The sequence below is a fragment of the Pseudorca crassidens genome, chromosome 9, assembly GCF_039906515.1.
Source record: "Pseudorca crassidens isolate mPseCra1 chromosome 9, mPseCra1.hap1, whole genome shotgun sequence".
Classification (NCBI taxonomy): Eukaryota; Metazoa; Chordata; class Mammalia; order Artiodactyla; family Delphinidae; genus Pseudorca; species Pseudorca crassidens.
In genome coordinates, this window is record NC_090304.1 from 104,674,497 (window position 1) to 104,691,413 (window position 16,917).

At 36.7% G+C, this 16,917-nt stretch overlaps 1 protein-coding gene across 5 annotated transcripts in view; it reads right to left on the reverse strand.

Moving 5' to 3' along the window:
• Positions 1 to 16,917, reverse strand: part of ARHGAP32 (Rho GTPase activating protein 32) — a 267,370-nt gene that overhangs the window by 87,731 nt on the left and 162,722 nt on the right. For all 5 annotated transcript variants that reach the window (XM_067751560.1, XM_067751559.1, XM_067751558.1 and 2 more), the window contains one exon: positions 15,450 to 15,536. In XM_067751560.1, coding sequence (XP_067607661.1) covers positions 15,450 to 15,536 — 87 coding nt within the window. The remainder of the gene's footprint in view (positions 1 to 15,449; positions 15,537 to 16,917) is intronic.

Below are 16,917 nucleotides of genomic sequence, written 5' to 3' on the forward strand. Positions count from 1 at the left end.
TCCCAATTCATCCCACCCCACCCCCCGCTTCTCCCCTTGGTGTCCATACGTTTGTTCTCTACGTCTGTGTGTCTATTTCTGCCTTGCAAACAGGTTCAACTGTACCATTTTTCTAGATTCCACATATGTGTGTCAATATACAATATTTGTTTTTCTCTTTGACTTACTTCACTCTGTATGACAGTCTCTAGGTCCATCCACGTCTCTACAAATGACCCAACTTCGTTCCTTTTTATGGCTGAGTAATATTCCATTGTATATATGTACCACATCTTCTTTATCCATTCATCTGTCGATGGGCATTTAGGTTGCTTCCATGACCTGACTATTGTAAATAGTGCTGCAATGAACATTGGGGTGTATGTGTCTTTTTGAATTATGGCTTTCTCTGGGTATATGCCCAGTAGTGGGATTGCTGGGTCATATGGTAATTCTATTTTTAGTTTTTTAAGGAACCTCCATACTGTTCTCCATAGTGGCTGTATCAATTTACATTCCCACCAACAGTGCAAGAGGGTTCCCTTTCCTCCACACCCTCTCCAGCATTTGTTTGTAAATTTTCTGATGATGCCCATTCTAATTGGTGTGAGGTGATATCTGACTATAGTTTTGATTTGCATTTCTCTAATAATTAGTGATTTTGAGCATCTTTTCATATGCCTGTTGACCATCTCTATGTCTTCTTTGCAGAAATGTCTATTTAGGTCTTCTGCCCATTTTTTGATTGGGTTGTTTGTTTTTTTTTGATATGGAGCTGTATGAGCTATTTATATATTTTGGGTATTAACCCCTTGTTGGTCACATCGTTTGCAACTATTTCCCCCATTCCATAGGCTGTCTTTTCATTTTGTTGATGGCTTCCTTGCTGTGCAAAAGCCTTTAAGTTTGATTAGGTCCCATTTGTTTAATTTTGCTTTTATTTCTTTTGCCTTGGGAGATGGTCCTAAGAAAATATTGTTATGATTTATGTCAGAGAAATTTTGCCTATGTTCTCTTCTAGGAGTTTCATGGTGTCATGTCTTATACTTAGGTCTTTAAACCGTTTTGAGTTTATTTTTGTGTATGGTGTGAGGCAGTGTTCTAACTTCACTGATTTACATGAGGCTGTCTAGCTTTTCCAACACCACTTGCTAAAGAGACTGAAGAGACCTCTGCCCATTTTTTAATCAGACTGTTTTCTGCTATTGAGTTATAGGGGTTCCTTGTATATACTGGATATTAACCCCTTATCAGATACGTGGTTTGCAAATATTTTTTCCCATTCCACAGGTTATCTTTTTACTTTCTTGATGCTTTCCTTTGCAGTTCAGACCTTTTAGTTTTTTTGTAGTTCCACTTGTTTATAAACATTTGCTTTTGGAATCAGATTTTAAAAAATCATCACCAAGACTGATGTTAAGGGGAATATTATCCATGTTTTCTTCTAGGAGTTTTATGCCTTCAGGTCTTACATCTAAGCCTTTAAACCATTTTGAGCTAATTTTTGTGTATGGTACAAGTCTATTTTCATTCTTTTGCATGTGGTGGCCCAGTTTTCCCAGCACCATTTATTCAAGAAACTGTGCTTTCCCCATTGTATATTCTTGGTTCCTTTCCTGTAAACTAAGTGACCATATACGTGTGGGTTTATTTCTGGGCTCTCTATTCTACTCCATTGATTATTTTTCTGTTTTTATGCCAATACCATACTGTTTTGATTACTATAACTTTGTAATATAGTTTGAAATCAGAGCACATGATACCTCCAGTTTTGTTCTTCTTTCTCAAGATTGCTTTGAATATTTGGGGTCTTTTGTGGTTCCAAACAAATTTTAGGGGTGTTTCTTCTATTTCTGTGAAAGACACTATTGGAATGTTGGTAGGGATTGCACTGAATCTGTACATTGCTTTGGGGAGTATGCACATTTTAACAATATCAATTATTTCAATCCACGAGCAAAGAATTATCTTTCCATTTATTTGTGTCATCTTCCATTTCTTTCAGCAGTGCCTTACAGTTTTCAGTGTACAGATCTTTCACCTCCTTGGTTAAATTTATTCCTAGGTATTTTATTATTTTTGATGCAACTGTGGGATTGTTTTCTTAATTTCTCTTTCTGATTATCTGTTATTAGAGTTTATAGAAATGGAACTGACTTTTGGTAAGAAGCTTGAAGCTTTCCAACTAAGATCAGGAACAAGGCAAGGATATCTTCTCTCATCACTGATTTAAAACACTGTGTTGGAATTCCTAGCTAATGCAGTAAGACAGGAAAAGGAAATAAAAGATATATAGATTGGTAAGGAAGAAATAAAACTGCGTTTGTACACAGATGACATGATCATCTAGGTAGAAAATACAGAACAAAACAACAAAAAAACCCCCATCTAGAACCAGTAAGTGATTACAGCAAAGTAGCAGGATACAAGGTTAATATACAAAAGTCAACTGCTTTCCTATACACCAGGCAATAAATAAGTGGAGTCTGAAATTAAAAACACAATACCATTTACATTACCACCCCAAAAATGAAATACTTAGGCATAAATCTAACAAAATATGTGCAAGATCTATATGAGGAAAACTATAAAACTCTGGTGAAAGAAGTCAAAGAACTAAATATGGAGAGATATACCATGTTCACGGACAGGAAGATTCAATATTGCCAAGGTGTTAATTCTTCCCAACTTGATCTACAGATTCACAATCCTTCCCCAGCCTAAACCCCAGCAAGTTATTTTTCTGAATATTGAAAAACTGATTCTAAAGTGTATATGGAGAGGCAAAAGTCCCAGAACAGCTAACACAATATTAAAGAAAAAGAACAAAGTTGGAGGATTGATGGTATGTAACTTCAAGACTTACCATAAAGCTACAATAATCAACACAATATGGTATTAGGAAAGGAACAGACATATACATAAATGGAACAGAACAGACAGCCCAGAAACAGACCAACCAAAGTACAGTCAACTGATGTTTGACAAAAAAGCAAAGGCAATACAATGGAGAAAAGATGGTTTTTTTCAACAAATGGTGCTGGAACAACTGAACATCCACACACAAAAAAATAAATCTAGACACAGACCTTACATCTTTCACAAAAACTAACTCAAAAAGACCTTAGCATAAGACACAAAACAATAAAACTCTTAGAAGATAACACAGGAGAACATATAGATGACCTTGGGTTTGGTGATGACTTTCTTTAGATACAAGAGCAAAGGCACAGTCCATGAAAGAAAGAATCGATAAGCTGGACTTCACTGAAATTAAGATTTTCTGCCCTGTCGAGAGAATGAAAAGACAAGCCACGGACTTGGGAGAAAATATTGGCAAATAACATATCTACTGATAAAGGATTTTAACCGAAATATACAAAGAACCCTTAACAATCAACAAGAAGAAAACAAACAACTGATTTTAAAATGGGCACCTCACTAAAAAGACATACAGATGGTAAATAAGCATATGAAAGGATGCTCCACACCATATGACATCAGGGCAAGGCAAATAAAAACAAGAAGATATCACTACACATCTATTGGAGTGGCAAAAATCCAGAACACTAATAACACCAAATGTTAGGGAGGATGGGAAGCAACAGGAACTTTCCTTCACTGCTGGTATGAATATAAAATGGTACAGCCATTTAGGTAGACTTTTCAGTTTCTTACAAAATTTATCATACTCTTAGCACAGGATCCAGCAATTGCACTCCTTGGTGTTTACCCAAATGAGCTGAAAAGTTATATCCACACAAAACCTGCACACAAAGGTTTACAGCAGCTTTATTAAAAGCTGCCAAAGCCTGGAAGCAACCAAGATGTCCTTTAGCTGGTGAATGGATAAATGAACTGTGGTACATCCAGACAATGGAATATGACTCAGCACTAAAACAAAGTATCAAGCCATGAAAAGACATGAAACTTAAATGCATATTGCTAAGTGAAAGTAGGCACCCTGAAAAGGCTACATACTATGATTCCAACCATATGACACTGTAGAAAATACAAAAGTATGGAGAAAATTTAAGAAAAAAATCAGTGGTTGCCACGGGCTGGGGGAAGTGAGAGATGAATAGGTGGAGCACAGGAGATTATAGGACAGTAAAACTATTCCACATACTATGATGGTGAAGACACATTATAAATTTATCCAAACCCACAGAATGCACAACACCATGAATGAACCCTTAATGACAATGGTACGTCAATGTAGGCTCATCAGTTGTAACAATGTACGACGTTAGCAGGGGAATGTCCATAGTGGAGGAGGATGTGCATGTGTGAGGACAAGGGACACAAGGGAACCTTGTACTTCCACTCAATTTTGCTGTAAATTTAAAATTGGTCTAAAAAAAAGTTTATTAAATTTATAAAAAGTAATCATGTTCTCTTCTCTCTATAGAGTATTGCTGAAAGAAATAAATAACAATAAGCAACCACATAATGGAAAGAACATTCAGAGCCTCAAAAGGTAAATACTGGGGACTGGATTTCAAAATTCATTTCTTCATATACCAAAAAACTGATTTCTTTCAACTTTTAAAAACTGTTCTTGTGCTAGTAAAAAGTCTGCGTTTTTATGCAAATTTATATGCAGGAAATTAAAACCGTAACACATAATTTGCAAATTCTCTCAAACTGTTTTAAAGTCACTCAGTAAAATTCTAAAAATAGTAAAATACCTATCTTTTCAGTAGACGTGGAAGAAAAACTTTAAATTTCATATGTAAAAAAACAACCTTAATCATGGAATTTCCAAATGGGCTGAATAAAGTAAATGATCAGAGAATTTTAGAAGTTCAATTATTTTATGAAGAACAGAACAAAAAATTAACTATCTACATCTGTCTAAATTTTAATTTGCAGCTAATTTATAACCTTAATAATTATTACTATCAAGTAAGTATTGCTCTCCAAGGATAACAAAAATCAACAATTCTTAACAAGGCTCATAAAGAAGAATGAGAGAAAAAGAAAAATACCAGTGTATATAGGATCAAATTTCTAAGACAAAATTTTGTTCTTCTTTCTTTCATTCATTCACCAGATATTTACTGAGCACCTACATAGTACCAAGCCCTGGAGCGAGCATTAGAGATCCAACAGAGAAAGTACCATCAAACCTCTGACTTCTTAGAATTTATTTCTAGTGAGGAAAAAAATACTTTTTAAGTTAATAAATACATAAATAAAATAATGATACGTTTGTGCTATAAAGAAGTGATATCTAACCTGCCTCCTGAGAACTGAGCAGACACCAGACACAGCAACTGTATGTGTGAATGGAGTGATGAGCTGACCAAAAGGTCAATGCCTTGTTTCAGGAAAAAACCCAGGGTCTTTTAGGAACTGACTGAAAGCTAGTGAGACCAAAGAGTAGGAGTGAGAAGATTGTCCCATGATGCTTAGAAAAAGTAGGCAAGGTCCAGATCCTGCACAGCCCACACAGGCCTTGGTAGCAGTTTGGGTTTAGTTTTGAATTCAATGGAAATCTACTGAAGAGTTTTAACCATTAGAGTAACATGTTTAAATTTACATTTTACCTCATTCTGGCAGGTGAAGGGTTATAATCAAGTACAGGGTGCAAACGCAGATGTTATCAACAATGGCCTAACAAGATACAGTGATTGAGATACAGCTTGGTAGTAATAGAGGTGGAAGAAGTTAGACAACATCTACACATACTTGCGGTCCTTTCTGAGAAGAACAGTCTTCACCCATGTCCTCTGAAGACTCTTTTATCATGAGAAAGTTTATCTTGCAAGAGAATTAGTACTTTGAATTAACTGTATGTATGATGAAGTTCAGTGAAAAGAAAGACCTGATTTAAATCTCAGCCTGGCCTTATCCCAAATAGGGGACTTTACACAAGTTACTTAACACCGACGAACAGCAGTTTATTCTTCTACATAATGGGAATAGTAACACATATATTTCAGAGAAAAGTTTTTAGGTTTAAATAAGAATGTTTGCGATCTGCTTATATTCAATACATTGTGTTCATACACAGATGCTCTTCAAACGTTAATAATTAACTCCACACCCTTAGTAACAACATATTCTAAAGCGACCAAGTGGAGGAGTTATTTAATACCGAGGAATGCATTTCTGATGGTGGAATTTAAAGCATCAGAGAACAAGAGATATTTTGAGACAGAAGAACATTCCCCTAAAACCAACTGTTTACTCCATCAACGGGGACATAAAGAAGCTTTCACATGACTGTAAATATTTTTTTAACATCTTTATTGGAGTATAATTGCTTTACAATGGTGTGTTAGTTTATACTGTATGACAAAGTGAATCAGCTATACATATACATATATCGCCATATCTCCTCCCTCTTGCATCTCCCTCCCACCCCTCAGATGGACACAAAGCACTGAGCTGATCTCCCTGTGCTATGCAGCTGCTTCCCACTAGCTATCTACTTTACATTTGGTAGTGTATATGTGTCCATGCCACTCTCTCACTTCATCCTGGCTTACCCTTCCCTGTCCCTGTGTCCACAAATCCATTCTCTACATCTGCATCTTTATTCCTGTTCTTCCCCTATGTTCTTCAGAACCTTTTTTTTTTTTTAAGATTCCATATATATGTGTTAGCATGCAGTATTTGGTTTTCTCTTTCTGACTTACTTCACTCTGTATGACAGTCATTAGGTCCATCCACCTCACTACAAATAACTCAATTTTGTTTCTTTTTACGGCTGAGCAGTATTCCATCATATATATGTGCCACATCTTCTAAATCCATTCATCTGTCGATGGAAACTTAGGTTGATTCCATGTCTTAGCTATTGTAAATATAGTTGCAATGAACATTGTGGTACATGACTCTTTTTTTTTTTTTGAATTATTTATGTATTTATTTATGGCTGTGTTGGGTCTTCGTTTCTGTGCGAGGGCTTTCTCTAGTTGTGGCAAGCGGGGGCCACTCTTCATTGCGGTGTGCGGGCCTCTCACTGTCGCAGCCTCTCTTGTTGCGGAGCACAGGCTCCAGACGCGCAGACTCAGTAGCTGTGGCTCACGGGCCCAGTTGCTCCACGGCATGTGGGATCTTCCCAGACCAGGGCTCGAACCCGTGTCCTCTGCATTGGCAGGCATATTCTCAACCACTGCGCCACCAGGGAAGCCCACATGACTCTTTTTGAATTATGGTTTTCTCAGGGTATATGCCCAGTAGTGGGATTACTGGGTCGTATGGTAGTTCTATTTTTAGTTTTTAAGAAACCTCCATACTGTTCTCCATAGTGGCTATATCAATTTACATTCCCACCAACAGTGCAACAGGGTTCCCTTTTCTCCACACCCTCCCCAGCATTTATTGTTTGTAGATTTTTTGATGATGGCCATTCTGACTGGTGTCAGGTGATACCTCAGTGTAGTTTTGATTTGCATTTCTCTAATGATTAGTGATGTTGAGCATCCTTTCATGTGTTTGTTGGCAGTCTGTATATCTTCTTTGGAGAAATGTCTATTTAGGTCTTCTGCCCCTTTTTGGATTGGGTTGTTTGTTTTTTTGTTATTGAGCTGCATGAGCTGCTTGTAAATTTTGGAGATTAATCCTTTGTCAGTTCCTTCGTTTACAAATATTTCCTCCCAGTCTGAGGGTTGTCTTTTGGTCTTGTTTATGGTTTCCTTTGCTGTGCAAAAGCTTTTAAGTTTCATTGGGTCCCATTTGTTTATTTTTCTTTTTATTTCCATTTCTCTAGGAGGTGGGTCAAAAAGGATCTTGCTGTGATTTATGTCATAGTGTGTTCTGCCTGTGTTTTCCTCTAAGAATTTTATAGTGTCTGGCCTTACATCTAGGTCTTTAATCCATTTTGAGTCTATTTTGGTGTATGGTGCTAGGGAGTGCTCTAATTTCATTCTTTTACATGTAGCTGTCCAGTTTTCCCAACACCACTTACTGAAGAGGCTGTCTTTTCTCCATTGCATTTTCTTGCCTCCTTTATCAAAGATAAGGTGACCATATGTGCATGGGTTTATCTCTGGCCTTTCTATCTTCTTCCATTGATCTATATTTCTGTTGTGCCAGTACCATACTGTCTTGATTACTGTAGGTTTGTAGTATAGTCTGAAGACAGGGAGCCTGATTCCTCCAGCTCCATTTTCCTTTCTCAAGATTGCTTTGGCTATTCGGGGCCTTTGTGTTTCCATACAAATTGTGGAATTTTTTTGTTCTAGTTCTGTGAAAAATGCCAGTGGTAACTTGACAGGGATTGCACTGAATCTGTAGATTGCTCTGGGTAGTATAGTCACTTTCACAATGTTGATTCTTCTAATCCAAGAAGATGGTATATCTCTCCATCTATTTGTATCATCTTTAATTTCTTTCGTAAGTGTCTTATAATTTTCTGCATACAGGTCTTTTGTCTCCTTAGGTAGGTTTATTCCTAGGTATTTTGTTCTTTTTGTTGCAGTGGCACACAGGAGTGTTTCCTTAATTTCTCTTTCAGATTTTTCATCATTAGTGTATAGGAGTGCAAGACATTTCTGTGCATTAATTTTGTATCCTGCTACTCTACCGAATTCATTGATTAGCTCTAGTAGTGTTCTGGTAGCCTCTTTAAGAGTCTCTAAGTATAGTATCATGTCATCTGCAAACAGTGACAGCTTTACTTCTTCTTTTCCTATTTGGATTCCTTTTGTTTCTTTTTATTCTCTGATTGCTGTGGCTATAACTTCCAAAACTATGTTGAATAATAGTGGTGAGAGTGGGCAACCTTACCTTGTTCTGATAATAGTGGAAGTGGTTTCAGTTTTTCACCACTGAGAACGATGTTGGCTGTGGGTTTGTCATATATGGCCTTTATTATGTTGAGGAAAGTTCCCTCTATGCCTACTTTCTGGAGGGTTTTTATCATAACTGGGTGTTGAATTTTGTCAAACGCTTTTTCTGCATCTACTGAGAAGATCACATGGTTTTTCTCCTTCAATTTGTTAATAAGGTGCATCACATTGATTGATTTGCACATACTGAAGAATGCTTGCATTCCTGGGATAAACCCCACTTGATCGTGGGGTATGATTCTTTTAATGTGCTGCTGGATTCTGTTTGCTAGTATTTTGTTGAGGATTTTTACATCTATGTTCATCAGTGATATTGGCCTGTAGTTTTCTTTGTTTGTGACATCCTTGTCTGGTTTTGTTATCAGGGTGATGGTGGCCTCATAGAATGAGTTTGGGAATGTTCCTCCCTCTGCTGTATATTGGAAGAGTTTGAGAAAGACAGGTGTTAGCTCTTCTCTAAATGTCTGTAGAATTCGCCTGTGAAGTAATCTGGTCCTGGGCTTTTGTTTGTTAGAAGATTTTTAAATCACAGTTTCAATTTCAGTGCTTGTGAATGGTCTGTTTATATTTTCTACTTCTTCCCGGTTCTGTCTCAGAAGGTTGTGCTTTTCTAAGAATTTGTCCATTTCTTCCAGGTGGTCCATATTATTGGCATAAGGTTGCTTGTAGGAATCTCTCATGATCCTTTGTATTTCTGCAGTGTCAGTTGTTACTTCTCCTTTTTCACTCTAATTCTGTTGATTTGAGTCTTCTCCCTTTTTTTCTTGATGAGTCTGGCTAATGGTTTACCAATTTTGTTTATCTTCTCAAAGAACCAGCGTTTAGTTTTACTGATCTTTGCTACTGTGTCCTTCATTTCTTTTTCATTTATTTCTGATCTGATTTTTATGATTTCTTTCCTTCTGCTAACTTTTGGTTCTTTTTGTTCTTCTTTCTCTATCTGCTTTAGGTGTAAGGTTAGGTTGTTTATTTGAGATGCTTCTTGTTTCTTGAGGTAGGATTGTATTGCTATAAACTTCCCCCTTAGAATTGCTTTTGCTGCATCCCATGTTGTGTTTTTATTGTCATTTGTTTCTAGGTATTTTTTGATTTCCTCTTTGATTTCTTCAGTGATCTCTTGGTTATCTAGTAGTGTATTCTTTAGCCTTCATGTTTCTGTTTTTGCAAGTTTTTTCCTGTAATCGATATCTAGTTTCATAGCGTTGTGTAGGAAAAAAATACAATTTCAATTTTCTTAAATATACACAGGCTTGATTTGTGACACAAGACATGATCTATCCTGGAGAATGTTCCATGAGCACTTGAAAAGAAAGTGTTTGTGCTGCTTTTGGATGGAATGCCCTATAAATATCAATTAAGTCCATATTGTTTAATGTGTCATTTAAAGCTTGTGTTTCCTTATTTATTTTCATTTTGGATGATCTGTCTGTTGGTGAAAGTGGGGTGGTAGAGTCCCCTACTATGATTGTGTTACTGTTGATTTCCCCTTTTATGGCTGTTAGCATTTGCCTTATGCATTGAAGTCCTCCTGTGTTGGGTGCATTATTATTTACAATTGTTATATCTTCTTCTTGGATTGGTCCCTTGAGCATTATGTAGTCTCCTTCTTTGTCTCTTGTAATCGTCTTTATTTTAGAGTCTCTTTTGTCTGATATGAGAATTGCTACTCCAGCTTTCTTTTGATTTCCATTTGCATGGAATATCTTTTTCCATCTCTTCACTTTCAGTCTGTATGTGTCCCTAGGTCTGAAGTGGGTCTCCTGTAGACAGCATATATACGGGTCTTGTTTTGTATCCATTCAGCCAGTCTGTGTCTTTTGATTGGAGCATTTAATCCATTTACATTTAAGGTAATTATCGATATGTATGTTCCTTTTACCATTTTCTTAATTGCTTTGGGTTTGTTATTGTAGGTGTTTTCCTTCTCTTGTGTTTCCTGCCTAGAGAAGTTCCTTTACTTAGCATTTGTTGTAATGCTGGTTTGGTGGTGCTGAATTCTCTTAGCTTTTGCTTGTCTTTAAAGGTTTTAATTTCTCTGTTGAATCTCAATGAGATCCTTGCTGGGTAGAGTAATCTTGGTTGTAGGTTTTTCCCTTTCATCACTTTAAATATGTCCTGCCACTCCCTTCTGGCTTGCAGAGTTTCAGCTGAAAGATCAGCTGTTAACCTTATGGGGATTCCCTTGTATGTTATTTGTTGCTTTTCCCTTGCTGCTTTTAATATTTTTTTATTTGTATTTAATTTTTGAGAGTTTGATTAATATGTCCTGGTGCGTTTCTCCTTGGATTTATCGGGACTCTCTGTGCTTCCTGGACTTGCTTGACTATTTCTTTTCCCATACTAGGGAAGTTTTCAACTATAATCTCTTCAAATGTTTTCTCAGTTACTTTTTTTGTCTCTTCTTCTTCTGGGATACCTATATATTAAAATGTTGGTGCATTTAATGTTGTTCCAGAGGTCTCTGAGACTGTTCTCAATTCTTTTCATTCTTTTTTCTTTATTCTGCCCTGTGGTAGTTATTTCCACTATTTTATCTTCCAGGCCACTTATCCGTTCTTCTGCCTCAGTTATTGTGCTATTGATTTCTTCTAGAGAATTTTTAATTTCATTTATTGTGTTGTTCATCATCGTTTGTTTGCTCTTTAGTTCTTCTAGGTCCTTGTTAAACGTTTCTCGTATTTTCTCCATTCTAATTACAAGATTTTGTATCATCTTTACTATCTTTACTCTGAATTCTTTTTCAGGTAGACTGCCTATTTCCTCTTCATTTGTTTGGGCTGGTGGGTTTTTACCTTGCTCCTTCATCTGCTGTGTATTTCTGTCTCTCATTTTGCTTAACTTACTCTGTTTGGGGTCTCCTTTTCGCAGGCTGCAGGTCGGTAGTTCCCGTTGTTTTTGGTGTCTGCTCCCAGTGGGTAAGGTTGGTTCAGTGGGTTGTGTAGGCTTTCTGGTGGAGGGGACTAGTGCCTGTGTTCTGGTGGATGAGGCTGGATTTTGTCTTTCTGGTGGGCAGGACAACGTCCAGTAGTGTGTTTTGGGGTGTCTGTGAACTTCTTATGATTTTAGGCTGCCTCTCTGCTAATGGTGGGCTTGTGTTCCTGTCTTGCTAGTTGTTTGACATAGGGTGTCCAGCACTGTAGACTGCTGGTCATTGAGTGGGGCTGGGTCTTAGCATTGAAATGGAGATCTCTGGGAGAGCTTTCACCGTTTGATATTACGTGGGGCCCAGAGGTCTCTGGTGGACCAGTGTCCTGAACTTGGCTCTCCCACCTCAGAAGCTCAGGTCTGACACCCGGCCAGAGCACTAAGACCCTGTCAGCCACACAGCTGGTCAGTCATGGCACAGTTGGGACAAATTTAGGCCTCCTGACTGACAGTCCATTTCCTTCTACTGTAAATATTTATGAAAAACTTGATCTTCAGAAAAAATAAACTATTATACATTGATGAATTCTGCTAAATACAAAGGTAGTTCATACAATCCAACTTCAATAAGAACCATTCATTTCAACTTCTCTAAAGCTTACTGTGGAACAATAACTAACTATTTCATTAAGCAACCATTATTCTTAAACCAACAATACTATACTCAGAGGGGGAAAGATCAGAAACAAATTTTCATTAGGGCACATGTTAAAATAAATTCTTGCAACAGCTAGGTTTAAATTAGTCATTTTAAAATTAACACTTAGGAGCTTCCCTGGTGGTGCAGTTGTTAAGAATCTGCCTGCCAATGCAGGGGACACGGGTTCGAGCCCTGGTCTGGGAAGATCCTACCTGCCGCGGAGCAAGTAAGCCTGTGCACCACAACTACTGAGCCTGTGCTCTAGAGCCCGTGAGTCACAACTACTGAGCCCACATGCCACAATTACTGAAGCACGTGCGCCTAGAGCCTATGCTCCACAACAAGAGAAGCCACCGCAATGAGAAGCCTGCACACCGCAACAAACAGTACAACCCCCCTCGCCACAACTAGAGAAAGCCCACAGGCAGCAATGAAGACCCAACGCATCCATAAATAAATAAATAAACGAGTAAGTAAATAAATCTATAAAAAACATAACACTTAAAAACTGATGTTTTTAAATCAGACTATTTGCCTCACAGAGGTTTTAAGAATTAAATGATATGCTGCATGCCATAACACTTGTGTACTAGACATATAAGTGATCAAAAAATGCCTACTGAATTTGGATCTATGTAGTATGGAAGATATGGCTTACATTTCTGGGTTCACAATTTAAAAAGAAATTAAAACTGTAAAAGGCAGAGACAAAGACACCATTGCAAGATTCAAAGGTAATACCTAAAGAAATCATATCACTTAACCTACAGAAAGGAAAAAGATCACAGCTGTTTAACTGGACACTTTCTAAGATAAAAGATAAAGCAAAGAAAGTGGGTTCAAATGAAGGACCAAGAATTTTGGTTAAATAAAATTTCAAGTGCACATTATTAAAAATTAGAAATTAGCAAAGATATGAAATATGAAATTAGCTTCTATAACGAATAGATTACAGGGCGTAAGGGTGATCGTATCTCATCTGAAGATTAAGCAATCTCCAAAATCTGTTGTAGATTGCAAATTCCAAGGTGATGCAAGAAAAGCTGGCAATCAGGAAACTGAAGTCCTCAGTAGCTCCTGCTAAGATTTCATATAGCTTAGGAAAGCAACTTCCATAATCTGGGCCTCAACTTTCTCATTTGCAAAATTAGAAGGTTTGATTGTGAGTCTCTCTTGGTTATAAAAAAAAATGATTCTAGTTTAATGTGGTTTATGGCTGACATATATGGCAAGAACACAGAAGGTAAGCCATGAGAACATATCAACGATTACTTACGGTGTGAGGCAGAGGAGAAACGTGACAGCATTATGACAATGCAGTAAATTACTACTTTCATGTGGTAAATAGTATAACAAGTAGTCTGAAATTTTTTAAGCAGCTTGACAAGATATTTACAACCAGGAAATAGCCTTAATTATCTAGGTCACTAATTCATGGAGGCATAATCAAGTAACGATTATACATTTCAATGTATGGTACCAAAATACCATGCTTACCTTTCGAAGGTCATTTTTTAAGAACACCATAGGTATTTTTGACATTATGTTTTGCTTATGAGAATAAAAATATTTGCATTGTCAGAACAAATGTAAACCACTGGTAAGAAGAGAAGATGCTAGAAGGTGTAGGTTTTAGATGGAATATAAGTTCATGACTCACATGCCAATCAGGCACTCTAGATAAAGAAAAAATATTCTATATTCCTGTATTAGCAATGGTTCATCATGAAAGCATTTGATATTTTCACTTAAAAATTAACTCACCAAGTAGAAGCATTTTTATGAAATATGACATGAAACAGTGATTCAGAGCTGCCCACTTCCTCAAAGGAACCAAGACGACATACAGTAAAACATGTATAAATGATATGTAACTTTGAACATATATATACAAACTAAGTTCAATTTCCAATCTCATATTCTCTCACCTACAAATAAAAGCACTTAATTATAAAAGGTTTGCCCTTAAAGTCACACCAAGACTAAGAACTTAAGTATTTCCCATATGAAATAGCCATTAGACTTTTCCAGACTATTTAATTTTTAATTTCAGGTACATGAATAGTACTTTTTAGGAAAAAAACCCCATAATCTCCCCTATCTTACTCTCTCAAAGAAAACTAAAAACTTTGTACATAAGAAAGCTTTCCTAGAAAACACTTGCTTTACAATGACTAGTTCAAAGGTAGGCAAGAAGGCTCAATGAACAAAGAATAAATAAGGGAACTAACTGCTTACTTGATGGAGGAAATAATCAATGCTACAAATGACATATTTTAAATCTCATTAAGAGCAAGTCATGGTAATTACCCTCAAAAAAGTTCTAATACTAAGATTTAAGAAATAGCACACTTCTGAAACGTACACACATTGTTACACCACAAGATGGAACTTACCATCTTGGTTATAAAAGTGTGCATCTGATGCAGACACTACTTAGTCTGTTCTTTTATTGTAATATGTGACCAGTAGCTGACTCATTTAACCTCATCATCAATAAACAATATATTTCCTTTACTCTTTTTTTTTTTAAAGGATTTTATTTATTTATTTGGCCGCGTTGGGTCTTCGTTGGTGCACGCAGGTTTTCCCTAGTTGCGGCGAGTGGGGGCTACTCTTTCGTTGAGGTGTGCATGCTTCTCATTGCAGGGCACAGGATTTAGGTGCGTGAGCTTCAGTAGCTGTGGCTCACGGGCTCTAGAGCATAGGCTCAGTAGTTGTGGTGCATGGACTTAGTTGCTGCACGGCATGTGGGATCTTCCTGGACCAGAGCTCAAACCTGTGTCCCCTGAATTGGCAGGTGGATTCTTAACCACTGCGCCACCAGGGAAGTCCTATTTCCTTTACTCTTACAGGAAGAATTTTTACTTACGTTTGTAAATTAAATATCTATTAAATTGACTCTATTAAATTGATTGTTTCAACTCTGAGTATATGCAGAAATGCCAATATGAATGGGAGAAAGAATAAAATAAAACATTTGTGTTACCGCAGTCAATGTTATTTGTTCATATTTATTCATTCATTTATTCAATGTTATTCATTCATATTTAATTCTCATTAAATTTTATGTGAAATGGAGAACACATCCACAAAATTACCTGACAAGCAATGTGCACGAGGTAGACCAGCTCTTTAGATTCACAGCCATTTTTTGTTACTTCATTCTGTTCTTCTGAAAGTGAAAGCTATGTCAAAGAAGAAAGGGCAAAAGAGAGGAAGAGAAAGTCATGATTAATGAACAAAATAAAATAAGCATTCAATAATACCTGTCCCTCCCCATCAACTTAATGTAAGGTATGCCTTATAACAGAACTCTATTGCTTAAAGCAGATAAGATGAAGATTTCAGGATTTTTAAAAAATATGTTTCTACTTGCAAAAGAATAGATACATGTAAATGTATAACTGAATCACTCTGCTGTACACCTGAAGCTAACACAACATTGTTAATCAACTATACTCCAATAAAAAATAAAAATTAAAAAAATAAATAATAAATTAAAAATACGTTTCTAAAATTTTTCTTTGTAGCTTATATCTAAACTAGCAGAACGGTATAACAGCAGTAAATAAAATAGTACATTCATTCCAAAGCAGGCCTTCACATCCCTGAGGTACAGCACAAATGTGAAAGGAAGGCATTCAGGCGGGCCCTGAGAGACAGCGTGACCAGTGGTCTAAAAGAGCTCAGGCTCTATTACAGAGACTGCACGCTGGCTGCCAGAGAACAGGTTGGGCCTGCAGACACATTTTATTTCAGACTCACCATGCAGGTCTGAACACTGGATTTTATTTTATTTTTATTTGAACCAGCAGCTAACATTTAGAAACTAAGCGGTCTCATATGAAAAATACAGATTTCTGACTTCTATTGAAAAATCTGAAAATCTGAACTACTAGACCCATATTCTCACATGGTCAACAAGTGGCTGGAGCTAAGTGACCACCCGCCTCTGAATGAGGCAAGTATTCTCCCAGAGACTTTGTCACAGAAGTGATTACTCTTTATTTTTTAGTCAATATCTAGGTTGAATGTTAACTGTCATTCATCATGCTACTTGCTTTGTTATTTTTTTACACCCTACTCACTTCACTCATTTATTTACATATCCTTCCCATCTAGGGATGTGAATCTGCAAACTCAGCTCCAGATACAGACAACCCTGAGTTCAAAAGTGCCACTAACTGGTTATATAATGTTGACCTACCTACTTAATCTCTCATCTGGAAAATGGGAATGATATAATAACACCTATTCCCGAGTTCGTTAAATGAGATAATGCATTTAAAGTGTTTACCAAGGTGCCTGGCACTCAGTAAGTACTTAATAAACATTACCTATCATTATAGTTAATGTTATAAGAAATATAAAGTTGATGAGAATATAGTCTCTATTTTTTGAAAGCAGTATCACTGGAAGTATTAAAAAAGAAAAGAAAAGAAAAAAAAAACCTCCTGGTATTAAGTAGGAGAAGTTCAGAGGATAATGATCATTCTCACACTAGCCAAAAATAAGCCAGATTAACTACAAAATGAGTTTTTTAAAAAGTGAAGAGAAACCTACACG